The sequence below is a fragment of the Mizuhopecten yessoensis genome, unplaced genomic scaffold (assembly GCF_002113885.1).
Source record: "Mizuhopecten yessoensis strain PY_sf001 unplaced genomic scaffold, ASM211388v2 scaffold11009, whole genome shotgun sequence".
Taxonomy (NCBI): domain Eukaryota; kingdom Metazoa; phylum Mollusca; class Bivalvia; order Pectinida; family Pectinidae; genus Mizuhopecten; species Mizuhopecten yessoensis.
In genome coordinates, this window is record NW_018408833.1 from 1,216,442 (window position 1) to 1,236,559 (window position 20,118).

At 34.2% G+C, this 20,118-nt stretch overlaps 1 protein-coding gene across 4 annotated transcripts in view; it reads left to right on the top strand.

Moving 5' to 3' along the window:
- The window catches only part of LOC110464552 (von Willebrand factor D and EGF domain-containing protein-like), a 108,193-nt gene that overhangs the window by 71,795 nt on the left and 16,280 nt on the right, over positions 1 to 20,118 (top strand). The window contains exons 1-7 of one of the 4 annotated variants that reach the window (XM_021519822.1): positions 758 to 821; positions 1,135 to 1,347; positions 13,021 to 13,083; positions 16,360 to 16,652; positions 17,872 to 17,958; positions 18,638 to 18,744; positions 19,148 to 19,448. The exons of 2 other annotated variants lie outside the window; for them this stretch is intronic. In XM_021519822.1, the coding sequence (XP_021375497.1) occupies positions 770 to 821; positions 1,135 to 1,347; positions 13,021 to 13,083; positions 16,360 to 16,652; positions 17,872 to 17,958; positions 18,638 to 18,744; positions 19,148 to 19,448 (1,116 nt within the window). In that variant the 5' untranslated portion in view covers positions 758 to 769. Of the gene's footprint in view, positions 1 to 757; positions 822 to 1,134; positions 1,348 to 12,650; positions 12,703 to 13,020; positions 13,084 to 15,782; positions 15,833 to 16,142; positions 16,653 to 17,871; positions 17,959 to 18,637; positions 18,745 to 19,147; positions 19,449 to 20,118 lie in introns of those variants that run through there. One more of the 4 variants, XM_021519823.1, reaches the window with a different exon arrangement.

Below are 20,118 nucleotides of genomic sequence, written 5' to 3' on the forward strand. Positions count from 1 at the left end.
GTCAGTAATTGTAGTGGGCTGACTACACAAATTCAATTATCGAGCGAAATGGGTATGATTAAACACTGATACACTGTTCAACTTCCTTGTTGGTTCATGGAAGGAATAGACTTCTTGTAATCTCGTACTGTGACCTATGTAAACTCGTGCTTTGGGAGGGTTTCGGCCTCGTTGTGGAATAACTTACAATCTACTATAAGAAAGTCAAATACACTGGTCGAATTCAAGAAGGACATATGACCTTCCTCTTCCCGTCTGTATTTTAGGCTCTTTGCACAGATATCATGTTCACAACACCCTTTATATATTCAATTCATTTATATGCACATTGAGATGAGTATCTTCTTGCTTAATGTGTAATAGTGATTGTAAACCTTTTCTGTTTACCAATTATAATTGTCACTATTATCCATATGTTGTAAAGCGCTTTAGAGTAATTTAAAACAAATTATGTAGGGCGCTATATAAATGTTGTATATTATTAGAGGCGACGAAAGTTGGACACCTGTAGAGTCGGGTTTTGTTTTCCACGTATCGCTATTGAGGTATAGATTGTACAAAAAATGATCTGCTGCACCCATTGTAAGTCCCTCCCCAGGCAACCGTCCTGATAAGTAATTGGCTGTTGCGAGGACCTCAAACAAACAAGCAAACAACACGGAAGTCTTGACAAGAGTTTTAAAACCCTTAACATTACGTCATCGATCAGATAGTATATACCTCAAGCAATACAGGATCTGTCTGAGTCCAACTGAAATCAGGACCAGATATGTACTATCGCTGTTGGATAACGCTATGGTTACTGATTGCTGTAGTAGATGGTGAGTATCAGTGAAAATGGTTTAATAACTACCATTATTTTGACAAACGCGATATTCTCATTTCCTGTTTTTATTCAGCAAAATCAAATAACCGAATGGATTTTAAAGTTTTTCGAGTTTCTATACTTAGAGTTTGGTACTGACTTGGATTTACTTAAGAACCAGCACATTTCTATTTTTCTTAAGTTATTTCGACAGTTCCAGTATTTACAGACATTCACAAAATAATTTACTTCCCAGCATAAACAAATTTACAGGTTCCAAAAGGTTTTTAAAAGGGTGTCAATGCTTTATCTATTGTGAATGGTTTCAGGACAGTATGATGACCCTTGCCTGGTGCATAACCACGGGTTGCTGGACGATCCCTGGCGGTCCACCGCGATCTCCGCTGGGCCTGTTTATAAAAATGATCTGCTAATAAGTGAGGGCTGGTATAGATCGGTGTCGGGTGCCGGCGGGACCATACCTCAAACGGCTCCAGGTTCCGGAAAATGTGGAACACAAAATCCGGTTTGGATGGACGACAGTAAGTAATGCATTTACTTTTATCATATGAATACCGTGTTATGCTGTGTCATAAAGTCATCACATACATTATGTTTGTGTAACGGGTGTAATATCACTCCGGAAATGACCTCACCATCAAATAGAAATAATCAATATGACGTCACATCATTGTGAAGAAGACGCAATTTTCATCGTTTCAAAGGCGGCCAAATGCAAAATATTCGTTTCAGATAATAATTATACAGTTTATTTTGTATTATATGATAAAATGAATCGCTTACTCGTTTTCCTTCATATTAGATTGATGATACTCGTTTTGGATTCTACATATTTGCTAGGCAGAGCAAAATATGTTGACGTTGCTTCAAATTATAATGTATCTATAATTAGATGTTATTCATTATATCACACTTTGTAATATACACTAACTACAAAAGAGTTTAGGAGTAGTAGTCTATGGCAAGCCACATTACATTCAATGATATTAGCGATTCATGTATTAATATTTGAAATTCATTTTCTAATATTGATTTTTTTTTTATATTATAAAAAAAGACTTGTATCTTAATATGAATATATAATTTTTAATATAATAAATCGACAAGGGTATCAACGGTTAACACTTTGTTTGCCAATTTCTCACCGGAAATTCTCGGGATATTCCAAATCAGAGAACGACTCGTCTTCCTTTTAAAAAATAAATCGAAGTCATATTGAATAAATTTTCTTTCCGATTGGGTTCGGTAATGTTAAGACAATAATGCATTTCAAAACGTGAAGACTTTTCGTTGTTGATGACGTTATTTGACACGTGACTTTGTGGAGTACAGCGTACAGTGTATATGCGCACAAGATGGCGGCGTGCATACCGTTTATGTCCTGCTGACGTAATGGTATGCATAATAACATAAATTTAAGAGAGTTTATTTGTGTGTTTCTTTTGCTATAGAGTATGAATTCTTAACATTTAAAATTTGAATCATTATTATTTGTAAATCTTTTTTTTTTAATAATCAAATTGTCAATATAAAGAAACTGAATGAGTGACATTAAATATTCGATTTTCAATTATTAAATAGATTGATGATTGAATAGAGCATGTTTTATTAATAAAAAACATAAAATAATAATCTTTTGAATTCAAAAGAATAAAAGCAATTGAAAAGAGACTGAAATGATTTAAACTTTACGTTGCATACAAATAACTTTTAAATAAGATATACCTTAACTCCTTATATAACCAACCCGGCAGGAACACCAGGCCTTGATTAGGCCAAACAACAAATGTTTGTCAATCGATCTCAATTTGTTTTTTTAGCTCTTTTCATGTATATAATTAATGTTAGTTAGTTAGTTCAGTTAGTCCTCTCCGTGCAGGGTTGCACATAGGGCCACAACCAGAGATTTCCATGCATGTCTGTCTTGGGACCATTGGCGTATTTGCCCCAAAATCCAGTCATTCACTTTCAGTTCTTTCTTAACAAACTGCTTCCAGGTTTCCTTTTGTCTTCCTCTCCTTCTTTTCCGGGTGGTGTCCATCTCGTTGCTACCCTAGGGATGGAATATGGGTGCATGCTGGAGACATGTCCAATCCATCTCCATCTCCTTTGCTTGACTTCTTGTGAGATAGTTTGGAAGACATTCAGATTGTTATTAAGAGCATTTGTTGTCTTCCAGGATTTTGCACTATACAGAAGGACGTCCAGTATGTTGCTTTTCAACATCCTTAATTTGGTGTTGGTGCTGATCTTGGTGGACTTCCAGATGTTCCTTAGTTATGCAAATGCTCCTCTGGCCTTGACAATGCGAGCTTATACATCAATCACAGAATTACTATCTGCATTGATTTTGCTTCCTAGATAGACAAACTCATTCACTTCCTCGATGTTTGTTGCATTTAGGGTAATGGATTCATTTGACCTGGTGTTGATCTTCATAATCTTGGTTTTGCTGACATTGATGTTAAGTCCTATCTGTTTTGCTGTTGTAGGCAGGAGGTCGGTTTTGTCTTGTATGTCTTGATATCGATGAGACAGCAGCATGCTATCGTCTGCAAAATCTAGATCTTCCAGCATCTCTCTAAATGTCCAACTAATCCCTCTCGTTGTGTTTCTGGTTGTCTCTTTCATTATCCAGTCTATACAAAATGATGGAGATGAGTTTGTCTGGGATACCGTTGTGTTTGAGTAATCTCTATAAGGCCAACCGGTTAAAACTATCGAAAGCCTTTGTGAAGTCAATAAAGTTGATATAGACTGACGAGCTTCATTCATTATTTTGCTCTACTGTTTGTCTAAGGGTGAATATCTGGTCAGCACATGATCGTCCCTTCCTCTAACCTGCTTGTTCTTTTCATAGTAGAGGGTCTGTGATGGCTGAAATTATGTTGAGGATCACTCTACTGAGAGCTTTACTGGTAACTGACAGTAACGTAATCCCTCTCCAGTTATTACAGTATGACAGATCACCTTTTTTGAGTAGTTTTACTATTAGGCCGGTCTTCCAGAGTGATGGTATTTCCTCTTTGTTCTATATTTTCCTCACAATATCTGTCAGAATTGTTGGTGTCAAGTGTTCTCCGGCCTTCAGCAATTCTGCGTTTATCTGATCCATCCCAACAGCTTTTCCATTTTTTAATACAGCTATTGCTTTTTTAACTTCATCGATATTAGATGGTTCTGTATTGATGTCTAAGATGTCCTCAGTCGGTGTTAAGACTGCTTCTATTTCTGGGTCTTCCATATTGAACACCTTCTCAAAATGCTCTTTCCAGCAATTCAAAACATCATCTTATTTTGATAATAGTTTGCCTTATTGGTCTTTTATCGTCACCCGATATACAGTTTGCATGCCTTGCTTTGAAGCGGCTGTTTCTGCTTCCTCTGCCAGTCTCTCCGTGTATGATTTTCTGTCTGCTCTTGCGCTCTTTTTCACCTCCTTGTCTAACTCCCTGTATTTCAATCTGAGTTTTTCCTTAAGCCCTACTGATTTTATTGACAGAATTTTCATTTTCTTTTCCTTCATTCGTTCCACCTTCTTCCACGTCTGCTCCGAGATCCATTCCTCCTTTTTCCTTTTTCCTGAACCAAGCAGATGCTGGCCACTTTCTAATAACACCTCATTGAATGCTTCCATATCAGGTTCCTCCGAATGTTCCATGATGACTGAACACCTCTTTCTTACTTCTGTCTGGAACACCTTCTGTACTTGTTGATCTCTCAGTTTCTAAACATCAATTCGAGCTCGTCTCTGATCTTTCCTCTTTGCTTTACGCAGCTTTAGCTTCAGCTAATTAAAAGGAAATTATATCAATTATGGAAAAATTTGATTTAGTAGATATATGGAGAGAGCAAAATCAGGATAAGAACTAGTTTTGCATGGCATGGTCCACAGAGAAAACAAGCTAGACTTGATTATTTTTTAATATCTTCAGATTTAAATCATTTTGTATGTAAAACTGGTATTGGTGCAAGTTATAGGTCGGATCACTCCCCAATTTCTTTATCTATACAAATTTTTGACCAGCAAAAGGGAAAGGGAACATGGAAGTTTCATAATAGTTTGTTAAATGATCTGGATTATGTTGGTCTGGTCAAAAAATGTGTTGGAGATTTTATTGATATATATGCCACATGTACTTATCCTGAAGAGGAAGATATAAACATTATTACCTTTTCAATAAGTGATAAATTGCTATGGGAGACTTTAAAATTGATTATTAGAGGGAAAACTATTGCTTACTCATCATATAAAAAACGGGAAAGAGATAAACTAGAAAATGATCTAGAATTAAAACTGGAAAAATTACAGCAGGACGAAGATAGGCAGTTGGGGGCTATTGAAGAAGTAGAAAATGAGTTAAAGTTCATTAGAGACAGTAAAATTAAAGGGATTGTTTTGAGAGCAAAAGCAAGATGAAAAGTTGAAGGTGAACGGAGTTCCAGGTTTTTTTGCAATTTAGGAAAAAGACATATCAAGAAAAGTTAATTCCAAAGCTTATAACAGAAACTGGCGAGGAAATAACAGATATACATGACAATTTAGGAGAACAGAAAAAATTCTATCAGACACTCTATACTAGCTCATACACAAATGATAATGTGGCGAATGACTTTTTTTTTGATAATGACAATCCCTTTATAAATAAACTGTCCCTGGAACAAAGTAACCAGTTAGAAGGAAAAATACATTACCAGGAATGTCTTAACTTCCTAAAAAATATGAACAATAATAAATCTCCTGGAATAGATGGATTTACTGTAGAATTTTGTTTTGGACAAATATCAAAAGGTTTTTAATTAATTCACTTAATCAAGCATATGACGAGGGACTTCTATCTATAACACAACGTCAAGGTATGATTGCATGTATTCCGAAAGAAGGTAAATCTAAATTATATGTAAAAAATTGGAGGCCTATTACCTTACCTAATGTTGACTACAACATTGTTTCTTCAGTTATTTCAAATAGAATTAAAACAGTTTTAAACAGTATAATAAGTGAAACACAAAAAGGCTTCCTTAAAGGAAGATATATTGGAGAATGCACTAGGCTAATTTATGATTTAATAGAACATACTGAAAAAGAAAATATCCCTGGATTATTGTTACTTATAGATTTTAAGAAAGCCTTTGACTCTCTAGAGTTTAATTTTATCTTTAAAACGCTTTCCTTTTACGGCTTTGGTCCTTCCCTTTTACAATGGATAAAAACTTTCTATAATGAGAATTCATGTTGTGTAATTAACAATGGACACTGCTCCAATTTTGTTAATGTATGCCGTGGAGTTAGACAAGGCGACCCTATTAGTCCATATATCTTCATCCTATGTGTAGAAATGTTAAGTTCAGCAATAAAAATAAGTCCTAATATTAAGGGTATTAAAGTAAATAATTCAGAATACCTAATAAATCAATTTGCAGATGACACTTCCTTTACTTTATCGGATGATCCATATTCCTTAAATTCTGTTCTTGAAATTTTAGATGATTTTGGTAATGTTTCTGGTCTTAAGATAAATATTGAAAAAAACAGGCAATTTGGATTGGGGCAAAACGGGGTTGTGGAGAGGAAATACTTCCAGATAGGAATTTGAATTGGAATCACCAAGGAAAATTTAAATTATTAGGTATCACTTATAACTTTCAATTGGAAAATATTTTGGAAGATAATTTCAGACAAAAGATAGTCGCTGTCAAAAAGCTACTAAATGATTGGTCATTCAGAAACCTTACATATATTGACAAAGTAACTGTTATAAAAATTTTAGCTCTGCCCATTTTTATTCAAACATTTACTGTCTTACCAGACCCACCCTTAGAAATGGTCAAAGAGCTACAGAAATATTTCTTTGAATTTTTATGGAACGAAAAGGTAGACAAAGTAAAACGTACAGTTATGTATGGGGATTATAATGAGGGAGGTTTACGTGTACCACAATCATATCTTTTTGTCATGCTTTAAAAATGTGCTGGATTAAAAAAATATTGGATCCATTAAATATTTTACCATGGAAGACACTGATATTAGATAAAATTGAACCATATGGGGGAGATAAAGTCTTTAAAATGAAAAAAGAAGGGCTGTTAAAAATTTCCAAATTCTTAAATATCTTTTGGAAAGAAATATTCACTATATGGGCAGAGTTAACTGGTGGTGAACTCCCCACAACCCCAGACACTGTTGCTTCCCAGCCGATCTGGTATAATAACTTCATTAAAGATTTTTATTCATAAACATTGGTGTGAAAAAGACATTTTTTTTATTGGGGATCTTGTTGAAAACAATAGTTTTTTAACACATGAATACTTTTGTGAGAAATTCAATTTGGATGTTAATTTCATTGAATTTTTGGAAATTTTAAATGCAATACCAAGATAATGGAAACTAATTTTATTTCAAAGAAATGAACCAATTGAGGCAAAACAAAGTAAATGTATTCAGTATTTGAAGAAACATGAAAAGGTTACAAACTATTTTTATAAATTTATGCTGAAATCAGTCACAGAAATACCCAAGAAAAGTCAAGATGCATGGCAGGAAATTTTACATGTAAGCATTCCCAAAGAATCCTGGTGTAAGTTTTATTCAGTTCCGAGATATATTACAGATGACACTAAACTTCAGAATTTTCAGTTCAAACTCTTTCATAGAATTCTATATACTAATACCAAATTATGCAATGTAAATTGAGTGAAACAGAAAGATGTACATTCTGTGGTGAGGGAAGAGAAACATCAATACATTTATTATGGGTATGTTGTCATGTACAATCTCTTTGGTCATCCTTTATGTATTTCTTGAGGTCACAATATGAAATAGACTTAGCAAGAGACCCAGTAATCATGTTGTTTGGTATTTTTGGAACTGAAAATGAAAATGAAATAAATTTCTTGATTTTAATATTAAAATATTACATATATTTGTGCAAATTAAGGAGGAAAACCCCTACAACTACTGAAAGGAAAACTTACATGTTTTTTTTTATAAAAAAGTAGAAGAGTGTGGACTTGATACATACTCAAATAAAAAAAAGATTATGGTAAATCAAAAATGGAATTTCATTGACAGAATGCTAAATATGAATACATGATTGGAGTTGTAAGCATTTTTTTCTCTTTTTTTTCTCTTTTGTTTTTTTAGATACAATCTTCAGAGTTTAATCAATCATGAAATATGACAAAGTTAATGTAGCAATGTAGCAGTATGATTTTTTTATATTTGTATTTGTTGTAATAAAGTTTTATAGATGCAAGTTCTGTTCAAAGATATAGATAACATACGTACAGTGGCCTTTCGTTATTCTTACTGATATTTACATATTTTTGTATGTTTTGAATGTGACAACAAAAATTTTGAATAAAAAAAAAATTAAAAAAATAGTGTTCTCCGGCCTTCTGCAATTCTGCGTTTATCTGATCCATCCCAACAGCTTTTCCATTTTTTAATACAGCTGTTCATCGATACTAGGTGGTTCTGTGACTGCTTCTATTTCTTGGTCTTCCATATTGAACACCTTCTCAAAATGCTCTTTCCAGCAATTCAAAACATCATCTTATTTTGATAATAGTTTGCCTTATTGGTCTTTTATCGTCACCCGATATAAAGTTTGCATGCCTTGCTTTGAAGCGGCTGTTTCTGCTTCCTCTGCCAGTCTCTCCGTGTATGTTTTTCTGTCTGCTCTTGCGCTCTTTTTCACCTCCTTGTCTAACTCCCTGTATTCCAATCTGAGTTTTTCCTTAAGCCCTACTGACTTTATTGACAGAATTTTCATTTTCTTTTCCTTCATTCGTTCCACCTTCTTCCACGTCTGCTCCGAGATCCATTCCTCCTTTTTCCTTTTTCCTGAACCAAGCAGATGCTGGCCACTTTCTAATAACACCTCATTGAATGCTTCCATATCAGGTTCCTCCGAATGTTCCATGATGACTGAAAACCTCTTTCTTACTTCTGTCTGGAATACCTTCTGTACTTGTTGATCTCTCAGTTTCTAAACATCAATTCGAGCTCGTCTCTGATCTTTCCTCTTTGCTTTACGCAGCTTTAGCTTCAACTTGGCCAGAATCACTTCCTACATCTGCTCCATGTCTTGCAATAATATCCAACAGGCTGCCCTTCCCTTTCTTGTTTATGATGACATGATCAATTTGATGTTTGTTTGATCATCTGGAGAGTTCCATGTTGTCTTGTGAATGTACTTGGATATAATTAATGTATTCATCCCAATATAGCATTGTGGATGTGGACATTTTCCATGGCGTGGCATTTGGATTTTGATAGGATGTACAAAGCTTAATCTGCATTATACAATGTTTTCGTTTCAAGAGTTGTTCCTAAGGCGGTACTCATTGGCAACATTCGAAGAAAAACAACTGGTTTCTGTGAAACATCAGGTGTTTTGGTCTATTCCTTCTTTTCTATCCATACGCAGTGGGTTCCTTCGTTAAAAGTCAATGATTAGTTTGTTTAGCGGGAAATTATAGTTTTGTTCGGCATTTTAGCATACATCTTGTTCGAAAAGCTGCATAATGTAGTTAATGTTTCTTCATACAACATCAACGCCGGACCGTTTTGTGATGGGAATTCTTGAAGCTAACAGCAGTAAATGAAAAGTGTTCAATCTTCGAACAAAGGACGCATATTTCCCCGATATACTGGTTTCTATGGTCGTATGAAGTAGATCTGTTATTCTAGGGTTGCTGCTAACTCGAATGCCCATAAATTTCATGACCAAGCAAGGTTACGTTTGCTTCTTATGATATCTGATTCTCCACGAATAGTTTCATTGTCATATTCAGAAAGCGGTTTTCAAAGGCAATGATCGCAGCTTTGCGAACGATTTGTTGCAGTAAGGGTCCTTCTTTATTCTTAGATCATTAAAATTGAAAGAAAACGACTAAAACCTTGCAGATCGACTCATATCGTACCAAACTATTATTTACCTCTAATAACGAACAAACCTCAAAAGCCGGAGAAATCTTTATTTCAAGAGTACTTTATTACTCCAAAAAGTTGATATTTTTCTTGGATGTGATTAATCGAAAAGCATTCTGTATATTATCTTACAAGTCATAGCAATAGGACAGAGTATACCTATGTTAGCTTTACCGTATATGTAACCCTGTACACTTTGTATAGCTTATGATTGCATTGTTACTATTAAAAAAATAAACAAAAATATGCATCAAAGGAATGAAAATAACAGTGTGACATTCATTATTTAAATATAAGTGCTTCAGGTTTAATTTAAGTAAATGACGCCCGACTTTCCCCCCGATAAAAAGTATAGGAAGTTTGGTGAATATAGGTAATATATGTAACAAGTTATGCAGCGGACAAAAATGAACCAAAGCTCCATACTGTGTATTTATTTGGCACCACACCTAATTCCAGTATGAGAAACTCCGTTTTCCTGAAATACACAAGTAATTCATGTTTGATGTTTTACCCTGATAAACTTTGGTATCAAAAATGAACAAATGGTCATGTTTCTGTATACATTATGGCACGACTTTAGTAAACAACAGTTCAACTTCCTAATAGACCTCTCTATATCTCTATACGTATAGCAAGTTAAGTGAATGTAGGTGAAATAAAATTGTCGTTTGCAACAAAATAAGCAAATAATTAGGTAATTAAATATGAAGAAAATAACAATATTATATCATAAATGTAAAGTTTGTTTTGAACACAAACAGGAATTGAAAAACCTATTTTGCGAGCTTTTGAAAAGGTGTGTTTCCTTTGTCAAGCAAAGAGTGTAAATGACCGGTGTCCAGACTCTAAACGGCTCAGCAGTTTAGAGTCGAGAATCTTATATCATTTATAGTACTGTATAGCGCTTTAAATTCGCGGGGTCAATTTTTCGCGGTTTCGTATTCATTACGTATTCGCGGGAGTTAAATTTCGCTGTGCACCCGAATCCCATGTGTCGTACAAAGTGTTTTGAGTGTCATCATTTAAGGGTTTAACCTCGAAATGCAGGTAAACCGTTTGAAAACACTGATCCCGTGCGTCGTCATCCGCCAGTGACTTCACTCGAAAGAAAATAAAATGTTTCGTACCTTTGTAGGTCTAAACTCTAATCATTTAATCACCTACTGTGTACACATAAATATGTTGTGGACATTTATATGTAAGTATAGTTTTAACATGGACTGCTCACTTGTCCGGTGATAATCTGCTTTGAGTTCATTTAAGCTTGCAAAACAGCGTTGGGTTATAAGTATGTGATAAGGTTCATAAAAGCGGTTATCATTTTCGATTATTTCGCTGGTGCTTAGAATTAGAGAAAATTAGTCAAAACGCAAATATAGCGAAATTAAAAACCCCGCGAAATATAACAGCTATACAGAAGTAAGTATTAATATAGAGCAGTAGTTTGATCAAACGTACATTTAAAATGAAATCTTATAATCTGGTTAACATCGTGCATTGATTGACACTTTGAATGCTGGTTAAGTGATTTGTAGATTGTTCTAGGAGCCTCCATCCACTGACAGATAGATGAGTCAGGGATGAACATATAGATAAGAATAGGTCGGTGAATTTCCAGGTCAGTCAGGTATGATAGAAAAGCAATACGAAATGTTTTGTTAGGAGTATACAGCCGAATGCCGAAAGTATACAGCCGAATGCCGAAAGTATACATCCGAATGTGATCACTGCGGTGCATGCTAACTTTGCAAATTTGTTGTTGTGTTTCAAACTTTTTGTTAAGAAAGATATTTGGGAGAGAGAGAGAGAGAGAGAGAGAGAGAGAGAGAGAGAGAGAGAGAGAGAGAGAGAGAGAGAGAGAGAGAGAGAGAGAGAGAGAGAGAGAGAGAGAGAGAGAGAGAGAGAGAGAGAGAGAGAGAGAGAGAGAGAGAGAGAGAGAGAGAGAGAGAGAGAGAGAGAGAGAGAGAGAGAGAGAGAGAGAGAGAGAGAGAGAGAGAGAGAGAGAGAGAGGTAGGTTATATACTACGTTTTAATCTAAACAAAACATTGCTTATGCCCAGCTAGTCGGCCAGAAACTCCATATCAAAATAGTTCCAGCCGTTGAGAGCATGTAATAACAGGAAATTTACAATTTGAAATTTAATACACCAATTTTACAGTTTTTTCTTCATTGTTATGAATAGATCACTGCTACGTTTCCTCGACTAACTTGAAGGTAATCTTTTCCAACCAGGTTGCTAAATTACCTAAAAGGTAGGTGTATATATACTGACAATGAACAACTCACGTGTGTTATGCAGACCGTTGTCACGTAACTGTATAACAGTGAAGTAGTTTATGGACACTCGTGAGGTGTTTTTTTTTTAATTTGAAACAAGAGGGGGAAGTTTATCAAACCCTACCGATAACTGAGTCTTATCTTTTTTAAAAGCACTACACCATCATAAATGGCTTTAATTAAGTCGGGTCGCAACCGATTTTTTTTTTTATTTTCCTCGATCGTAATGGATTTCCACATTTTCGTATTAGGTTAATTGCCTTTAAGTAGCCGTTTAAAAACGGTAGCAGGGTTGGTACGAGATAAACACCTGTCATGTCGCCGCGTAATTTCTAGCGGACGTCCACGCCGGGGATAGTCTGGTACCCTACTGTATGTATCAGACGAATAACTAACCGGTAAAAGTGTTCATTAATGCACACCAAATTGTAAGGTAACACGATGTTGCGGTTTGCTCTAGCACCATAAGGCATTCGGAGCATTCCATTTTTCTGTCAATTTTGACTGGATTTATTTAATACAAAAGATGTATACTTATCAGAACTTCGCTTTGGTATGGTGTTGATTTTTCATTACACCTAAGGGTGTCTTATACACTGTGCGGTTCCTTTTACGTCTACGATCTGAAGGAAACTCCAGGAGACTATGGATATTGCTTTGGTAAGTTAATTCAACCCGTTCACCTCAAAGTCACATTTGAACCTTACCAAATCAAAGACTGGGCAAGTCCAGTTTAAATTATGTACGGGTGAATGAGTTCAAATTGAGAAGATGGCGTCCTGCTGACTGACACCAACACAGTCATATTTCAGAGAGTGAAGCACTGTGGTTGTTTTGCCAATATCAAATTACATTTTATAATAAAATGCCCGAATAACTAGAATGCATTTGTGTGATATTGTTTTGAATTGATTCATGCATTAAAGCTAAAGGAAAATATGTGACATATTTTAATCCAAATTATCTTTCAATTTTAAGGAACTGAAACAAAGTGTCCAGTTGGTGAAACATCTGAAACAGGATTTACACCAGGCTGTATAAGTAAGACAATTTATATGGTGAATAATGGAGAAAATGTTCATTATTATTCAAATTAATTTTGGTTGACATCCTATTTACTAACAGGTGCTCGCATCGATTGGCTGTTTCTCCTTGAAATGTTTTAATATTTATAAGTGATGAATCAATCGATCAAAGCACTCGTAAATACAATATCATAATGCCATTGATTTTAACAGACAAATAAGTAAAATATGTATTGACCTACTCTTCTTAAAATTAACATTGATGTATGTTGAATGCTAGTAAATATTTTGTTTAAATATATTTCTGATACTTTCATAAACATCTTAATACCAAAAAAACTCCATACATAATATGTTTTAACTAAAATCACCGGACAATATGGCCATAACAATTTCAGCAACACAGCAGTGAACACAATTTCTCAAATGTTGATATCATTTAAAGCTTTTTATTATATATTTGATGTATAATGTATGGATTGTCATAGGGGTCAAAATTATGCACCCTTCATGTTATGTATTTACGCTTTTAAGTTTTCATCCTTCATTCTGCTAGTTTCATAATGCATTTACTACTATCTTATAATTTGTTCTTTCACAAGTTACATGCCTTTTTGTTCTTTTCTTCATACCAGCTACTTCGTTTCACATATTTGTTGTTCCTTATTTTCCATCGTTTTGTTTTATTTTTTAAATGCTTTTTTCGTGTATTTACATGTATAAGATTAATTTTCAAAAATACAAGTATCAATATTATCCGGGTATTTTCTGTCTAAGTGTGAAACGCATTATATGTCATTCATGTTATGAAAAATTATATAAGTGGATGGGTTGGGCATTGGATAGCAATCCCTTTCACAAAGGCGGCCGGGGTTCAATTTCCGGATCGGACGTGAAAAGGTATCGGGTCACCTGCCCGACCACGTGGGCTTTCTCCGGATACTCCGGTTTCCTCCAATATTAAGACTCCCGCGCGCAAAAATCCGGGCCAACAAGAGTAATTTATACAAGTTGATATAACTTGTTTATAAATTGTTGTGAAGTAAATATAGTTTATATCTTAATAAAGTTAAGATAATGAGGATTATTAAAGGATTATTTGGGGCCTGTTTTTGACAAATGGCTACATATCTGTTACATTTATAGTAACAAAATTTCCTTCATTAATAAAAGTGCAGTGCTATTGAAAAGTAAAACTCATTGCTAAAAGTGATATAAAAGGAATGGATTAAAGCACATTTTTCGTTTCAATTCTCTGCATATAGAAATTGGTCAAGGTTATTGCTTCGAACTAACTCGATAGCATTTCTTCCCACCATGGTACTGGCCAAATATTATCCCAGACGTAATAGGTAGATGAAGAAGATTGTTTATAACTTCTTTGTTTGTCAATCAATATAAAAACAAATTCAACCAGATTTCAACACAATTCACGCCTTTGACGATTCGTTTGAACAAACCTGGTATGCCTTCTTCCAGCATATTACTAGCCAAACGATCCCTGTGAACTTGAATATGGGCAAGGTAATTTATTTGAACAAAATATCATTAATCTGGGAAGACGTCGTTTAGACGGATGCCGTACCATGACATACGCTCACGTGGCTTACAGGTCAATTGAGCTAAACATGATATTTTCATTATGTGGGCTCTTCACAATGATAAAAATGTTTTCAAATCACAAATAATGATAAAACTAATGTTACAGTACTATATTGGTGAATTAAAATATCCACTAAACACTGTAAGGTTCTTTCTTTACGCTTATTCTCTATATTAAAAACCATGCAAGTGCAAACTTCAACACATTACACATTCACTCAAATCTCTCACATAGTCTGTTTACATCAAGGGACATAACTCGTACACATACTTTATCTATCACAGTAGTGCATAATAGTACATTATAATAGATATATACGTTTTTGATTCAATGAGCTCCGTATAAAAATATGTTATTATTTTTACAATTCACATATCAATAATGCTGAATTTACTTTATACTATTATACAAAATATCTCTAAATATAAAAGAATACATTTTAAACTTACCCAACAAATCCTGCGGGGGTTTACAAAAACATTTTTGTCTTACAAGTGGCGTATGACTGGCAGTTGATACAAAGTGTTATACATGTAATACCCGTTCTCTAATTCTTAAAATTAAGATTTGGAAAACCTACCAATACAAATGTCCGTTGATGTCATGTGACTAAAAGTACTCACATTCCACACATTCTTACATACAAATAACACACAAAAATAAGGGTCCTTGCACCACATTCTTTTATCACACAACTATACTACAAAACAACCATTTAAGGTTCCTTACACCAAGACCATTCATAATATTAAAAACAATTCCAAGTCTTACACAACATATATATATATATATCCCTGTTACACTAAACATGGAAGAAAAGATGAAATTCAATGTATCATGATGGAATTCCCACTCGACAACTAAAGGAATGTTTATAAATAAAAAATAAAAATGGCACATAAGCTATGGCCGTTTTAAGAGTTTGTAAATGTTGCACTAACATTTTTTGACCCTGTCCTATAGTAAAACTAGAAGACTATAAACACATCTGCTACCAATAAAAAGATTAGATGGCAACAAAATCAAGTTAATATGATATTATATATCACTATAAAAATGTTATAGCCCTTCATTACATGAAACACTGACTCTTTTAAACCGTTAACTTCAAGGGGTAATGGGACTGACGTGGATATCTCTATAGATTGGTCGAAAGTATAAGGTAAGGAACCAATTTAAATGAAATGATTGTTTTTTGAATCTTTTGTATATGTATATATATATTGAAGAGGATTTGAATGATTATTTATTTCATATAAATATTATATTACAAAATATGCTGCGCTAGAATATATAATCCGATTCTTCAGAATTTTTCAATCCTATTACTACAAAAAAAATTGTGACGTAATATTTTGTAAAATGAAAACTAAATGTTGTCAGAATAATGATGGGATGTGAAACCTAGTTAAATAAACTAATGAACCTAGTGAAATATATGTAAATTTATACAGTGCTGTTTGTCATTGCAGAACGCCTTCCGATATATGTGACAGGGGGATATTTCATGAGGACACAAGGAACACAGCACTGGCGGCATAGGATGTGTTGTCATTTTGAAATGAATAAATCATATCCTTTATCGAAATAGATTATGATTAATCCATTTTTTTTTATTTGCCAAGATGACTGTTTAATGTGTAAAAATATAAAGGAGATATAACTAAAGGATCGTTATTGTATTTTTAGGTTTTGTAGACATTCCATACACCGTTACGATAATGTCTGGACTGGAAGAGAGAATAGGACCAATTCTAACCTTCCCTAAAGCCAACGCATTAAACACTGAAATAAAATTTGAACACAACATAACCTTCAGTGATGACAACGCAACCGCTGGGCAGTATCTATACGACATCAACTGGTACATCAATGATAACCCCCTGACAAATTGTTCCCATGCACTGGTAACATACACAAACTTGTCGACCACTCGTTTGCTGGAGGAATGCTGGAGGGAAACCTACAAACTGAATTTCCTGGTTAGTAATATCATATTTACTTCTTTTACTGAACATATTTTGGCGAGTATTTCAATCATGTTAAATGGGAGTTTGATTATAAGTATTGTCAGCATTTCATTGGTAAGTTTGTTCTTCCTAACCGTTAATCACCAATTCTACTTTGTCGACGGAACAATTCGACAAAATCACAGGCATGATAAAACCAGAAACCTTTTTCACACCAAATTTGCTGAAACGTAATTCAATCCTACCATCAAGGTCATACTTAGATAGTATGTGCATGATAATGTGGCATTTTGCTTGTCAACGCTTTCCTAAAAACTCTTTCAATTCTGTTTCAAAAGTCGTCATGCAATTATTTCTGACAGTATCTTTTGAGATCAGTTGAAGGTAAAGGTCATACTTTCAGAATCATAGATACAGATGACAATTATATTGGGTAATATTTAACACCATATTTAACAATGCTCGTTTGTATTTTAACATTCTAGCTCAACTTCAATGACTTTGTCATAATGAATACATATAAATATAACATCAACAATGATGTCATATTTGAAGTATTTGTCGTTTGCGTTATCTTGTTCGTATATATTTGGCAAGTAAATTCAGAACTGGCCAGTTGTGATGTTGCCAGCTGGCTTCCTTTATTTACCGCTTGAGTAGGTTGATTTCTCTGTTCAGTGCTTTGGTGTTTAGAATTTTCAAATATTTCGACATACGTATTTTACACTAATGTTTCACTCTATATTCTGTTCAAGCCATGCTACTCGTTCTCTCTCCAACCCTTTCCTCGTCTTTCTGTACTAGCAAACAGTCCGGCAAGCCTTTATAAGGGTTGCCAAATTACATGCTTGCCCATGTCGATCTCTGTTAGTCCTAACATTTTTAAACATCTGTGCAATACGTCATACTATATTAATGAACTGATATTATTTAACCTGTTTATAGTTACTTGTCATAGTCTCTCCTGTTGTATAAATGTATATTTAATCAACAAGATTATATATTTTGTGTCTTATTCTGTTGCTATTACATTATTTAAATGTCAGTTGTTAATCGTCGTCCATATTATGTATGTTATATGTATATATTATGTGTTTTACAAACCTAAAGAGAATGTTTAGAAACATGGTTCATTTTTATTTGAGACTGACATTCGCTTTAAGATTAAGTGGACGAAATGTCTTTCTCTTAATGTTGTACATATTTGCTATTTTTTCATCTTTTTATTTAGGTAAGATGTGAAGTTCGTCTGCGTGGTCTAAACGAGAGTTTCATTGGTCCTTTTAGGTCAAGTGATTCCTTCAAAGCTGGTTTTACGGTATGTATAGGGAGATTACCATGTATATAAACATGTTACTGTTTTTCTGATTAATTTGAATCCTCAGTGTATATATTTCGTTGTGCATTTAACCTCTGGAGTTTTGCAGTTACATTTGAAACGCAAACATATTCTGAAAAAACTGGAAATACTCAACAGTTTTGTTTTGTCAAAATATGTTATACACGGTTAAATGTATTGAGGAACGTTTCCTATTCAAAAGCGCTATATAGTAGTCTAAAGGATGAATTGTCGAACATTTCCTGTTTATCAGTACTATATAGTAGTTTAAAGGTTGTATGGATTAATGCTTCCTGTTTTATATAAAAGTAAATTGAAAAATATATACGAATGTTTCCTGTTCAATAGCGGTTTATATAAATAATTGTCAAAAGGTCCATGGACGATTGTTTTCTGTTTAACAGGGAAAAAAGTTATGCAAGTGGCAAAACCTTTACGATGGATGGTACAGCTGTATGTTGAAGTTTAGATGGGAGCATATATTGTATCTAACAATCTCGTAATAGTTATGTGATTCAGCAGATAATATTGAAAACCTGCATAAGTTCATATCGATTTGGAAAGCAATATTTTTTCCATTTTTTTTTCTGTTGAATATATCTTAACGATTGAGAGATATCGGTTCACGGGATAGTTTACTGTCCTTGTTTTCTTACAGACAGATCAGACTTCCTATACCGTAGCGGAAGGTTCCTCGATCGACGTCTTAGTGACTCTGACTGTCCCATTAGGATGTGCTTATCCTATCAATATGGCAGCTGAAGAGTAAGCATGTTCGATAATAAAAACATATATATTTTTAGTTTTTATTTGTTTGTAGGTTGTGTCATTTATGTGTGTTTGTTTGTTAACCGTTACTATCTATATAAACACAATGGTAACCCACTTAAACAGACAACACGTTAATTCTGTTAGTATGCTTTGTATAAGTTAACATAATATTTTTAATATGGAGGACTTCTGCTGTAACCTTCTACATACAGTTAAAATTTTGGCTTGATTGATATAGTTCTCCCGAGACCAGGTAATCTTCCGGAAAACGTGCATTATCATGAAAGACTATGCTTATCTGTTTTCTTATACCGATATGAAAAACACACTTAAATAGCATTCCAACCGCAATATATCTGCTCGTTCAATGCCGTCTGTAACACGATACCTGTTGCAGGTGGCATGATCATGCGGAAACAAATTGTAGAACAGAAATGCGCATCCAGACGCCAGATCAGACAGACACTGTCCAATGCTCCTCAGGAGGTGTTAGCAACGAACCAGTAACTTTTGATGATAATAACTGCGGCGTTCGCATAACTCCTAATGATTGGGCTACCACAAAGTCCCTGAAGGTATACGGTGCATCAGACAACATAGTGAATTTGGGAGTTCGTTCTTCATATATACGTTTGAAGATTTTCGACAGTCTCTTGTATCACCCGGCTTGGAACAGTGCTTCAATACCAGACATATTAGTAAGTTTTGAACGCGGTATATGATTCATATAATTATATAAAATGCATTATAACTATTTTGAATAATGTTTGCTTGAAAGCATGATGCAAATCACATTTTATAGACAGCTGGCAGTTGTACAATATGCGCGAATATAAAGAGGGTATTTAGAAGAGAGGGTAGTACGGATGTTAAAGATTGTTTTACATGTTTGTGAGTATTTTTACAATATGACAAAGTAGCACAATGTATTTTATAATAGGGGAGTGGAGATCGAGAAGAGGTAATAAGACTATATTATCTGCAAAATTATCAGATGTGTGTCAAGTGACTGAATCCGTTTATTTAACTTAACGAAAATGACATCTCCATTGCAGCATGGTTATACCTTTCTCAATATGATTTCCATACAATCTCAGTTGTAAACAGTGTTAAAAAATAGAAAAATGGAATTTTTAAGGTTATTTAGATTAATCACTGTATAGTACTTAATGTTTGCGGGTGTTTAATTTCGCCATGTTTGCGGTAAGGTTTTGCAGTGTAAAATAGGATACCGCGCAAAAAAAAGTACTGCAAATTATTTAATCAAACCCACCATCAGACCATAGGAATATCTCTACAATCATGCAAATTCTATTCTTTTATTTAAAAAGCAGTGAAGCACAGTCGATGCATTTAATTACAACGTGG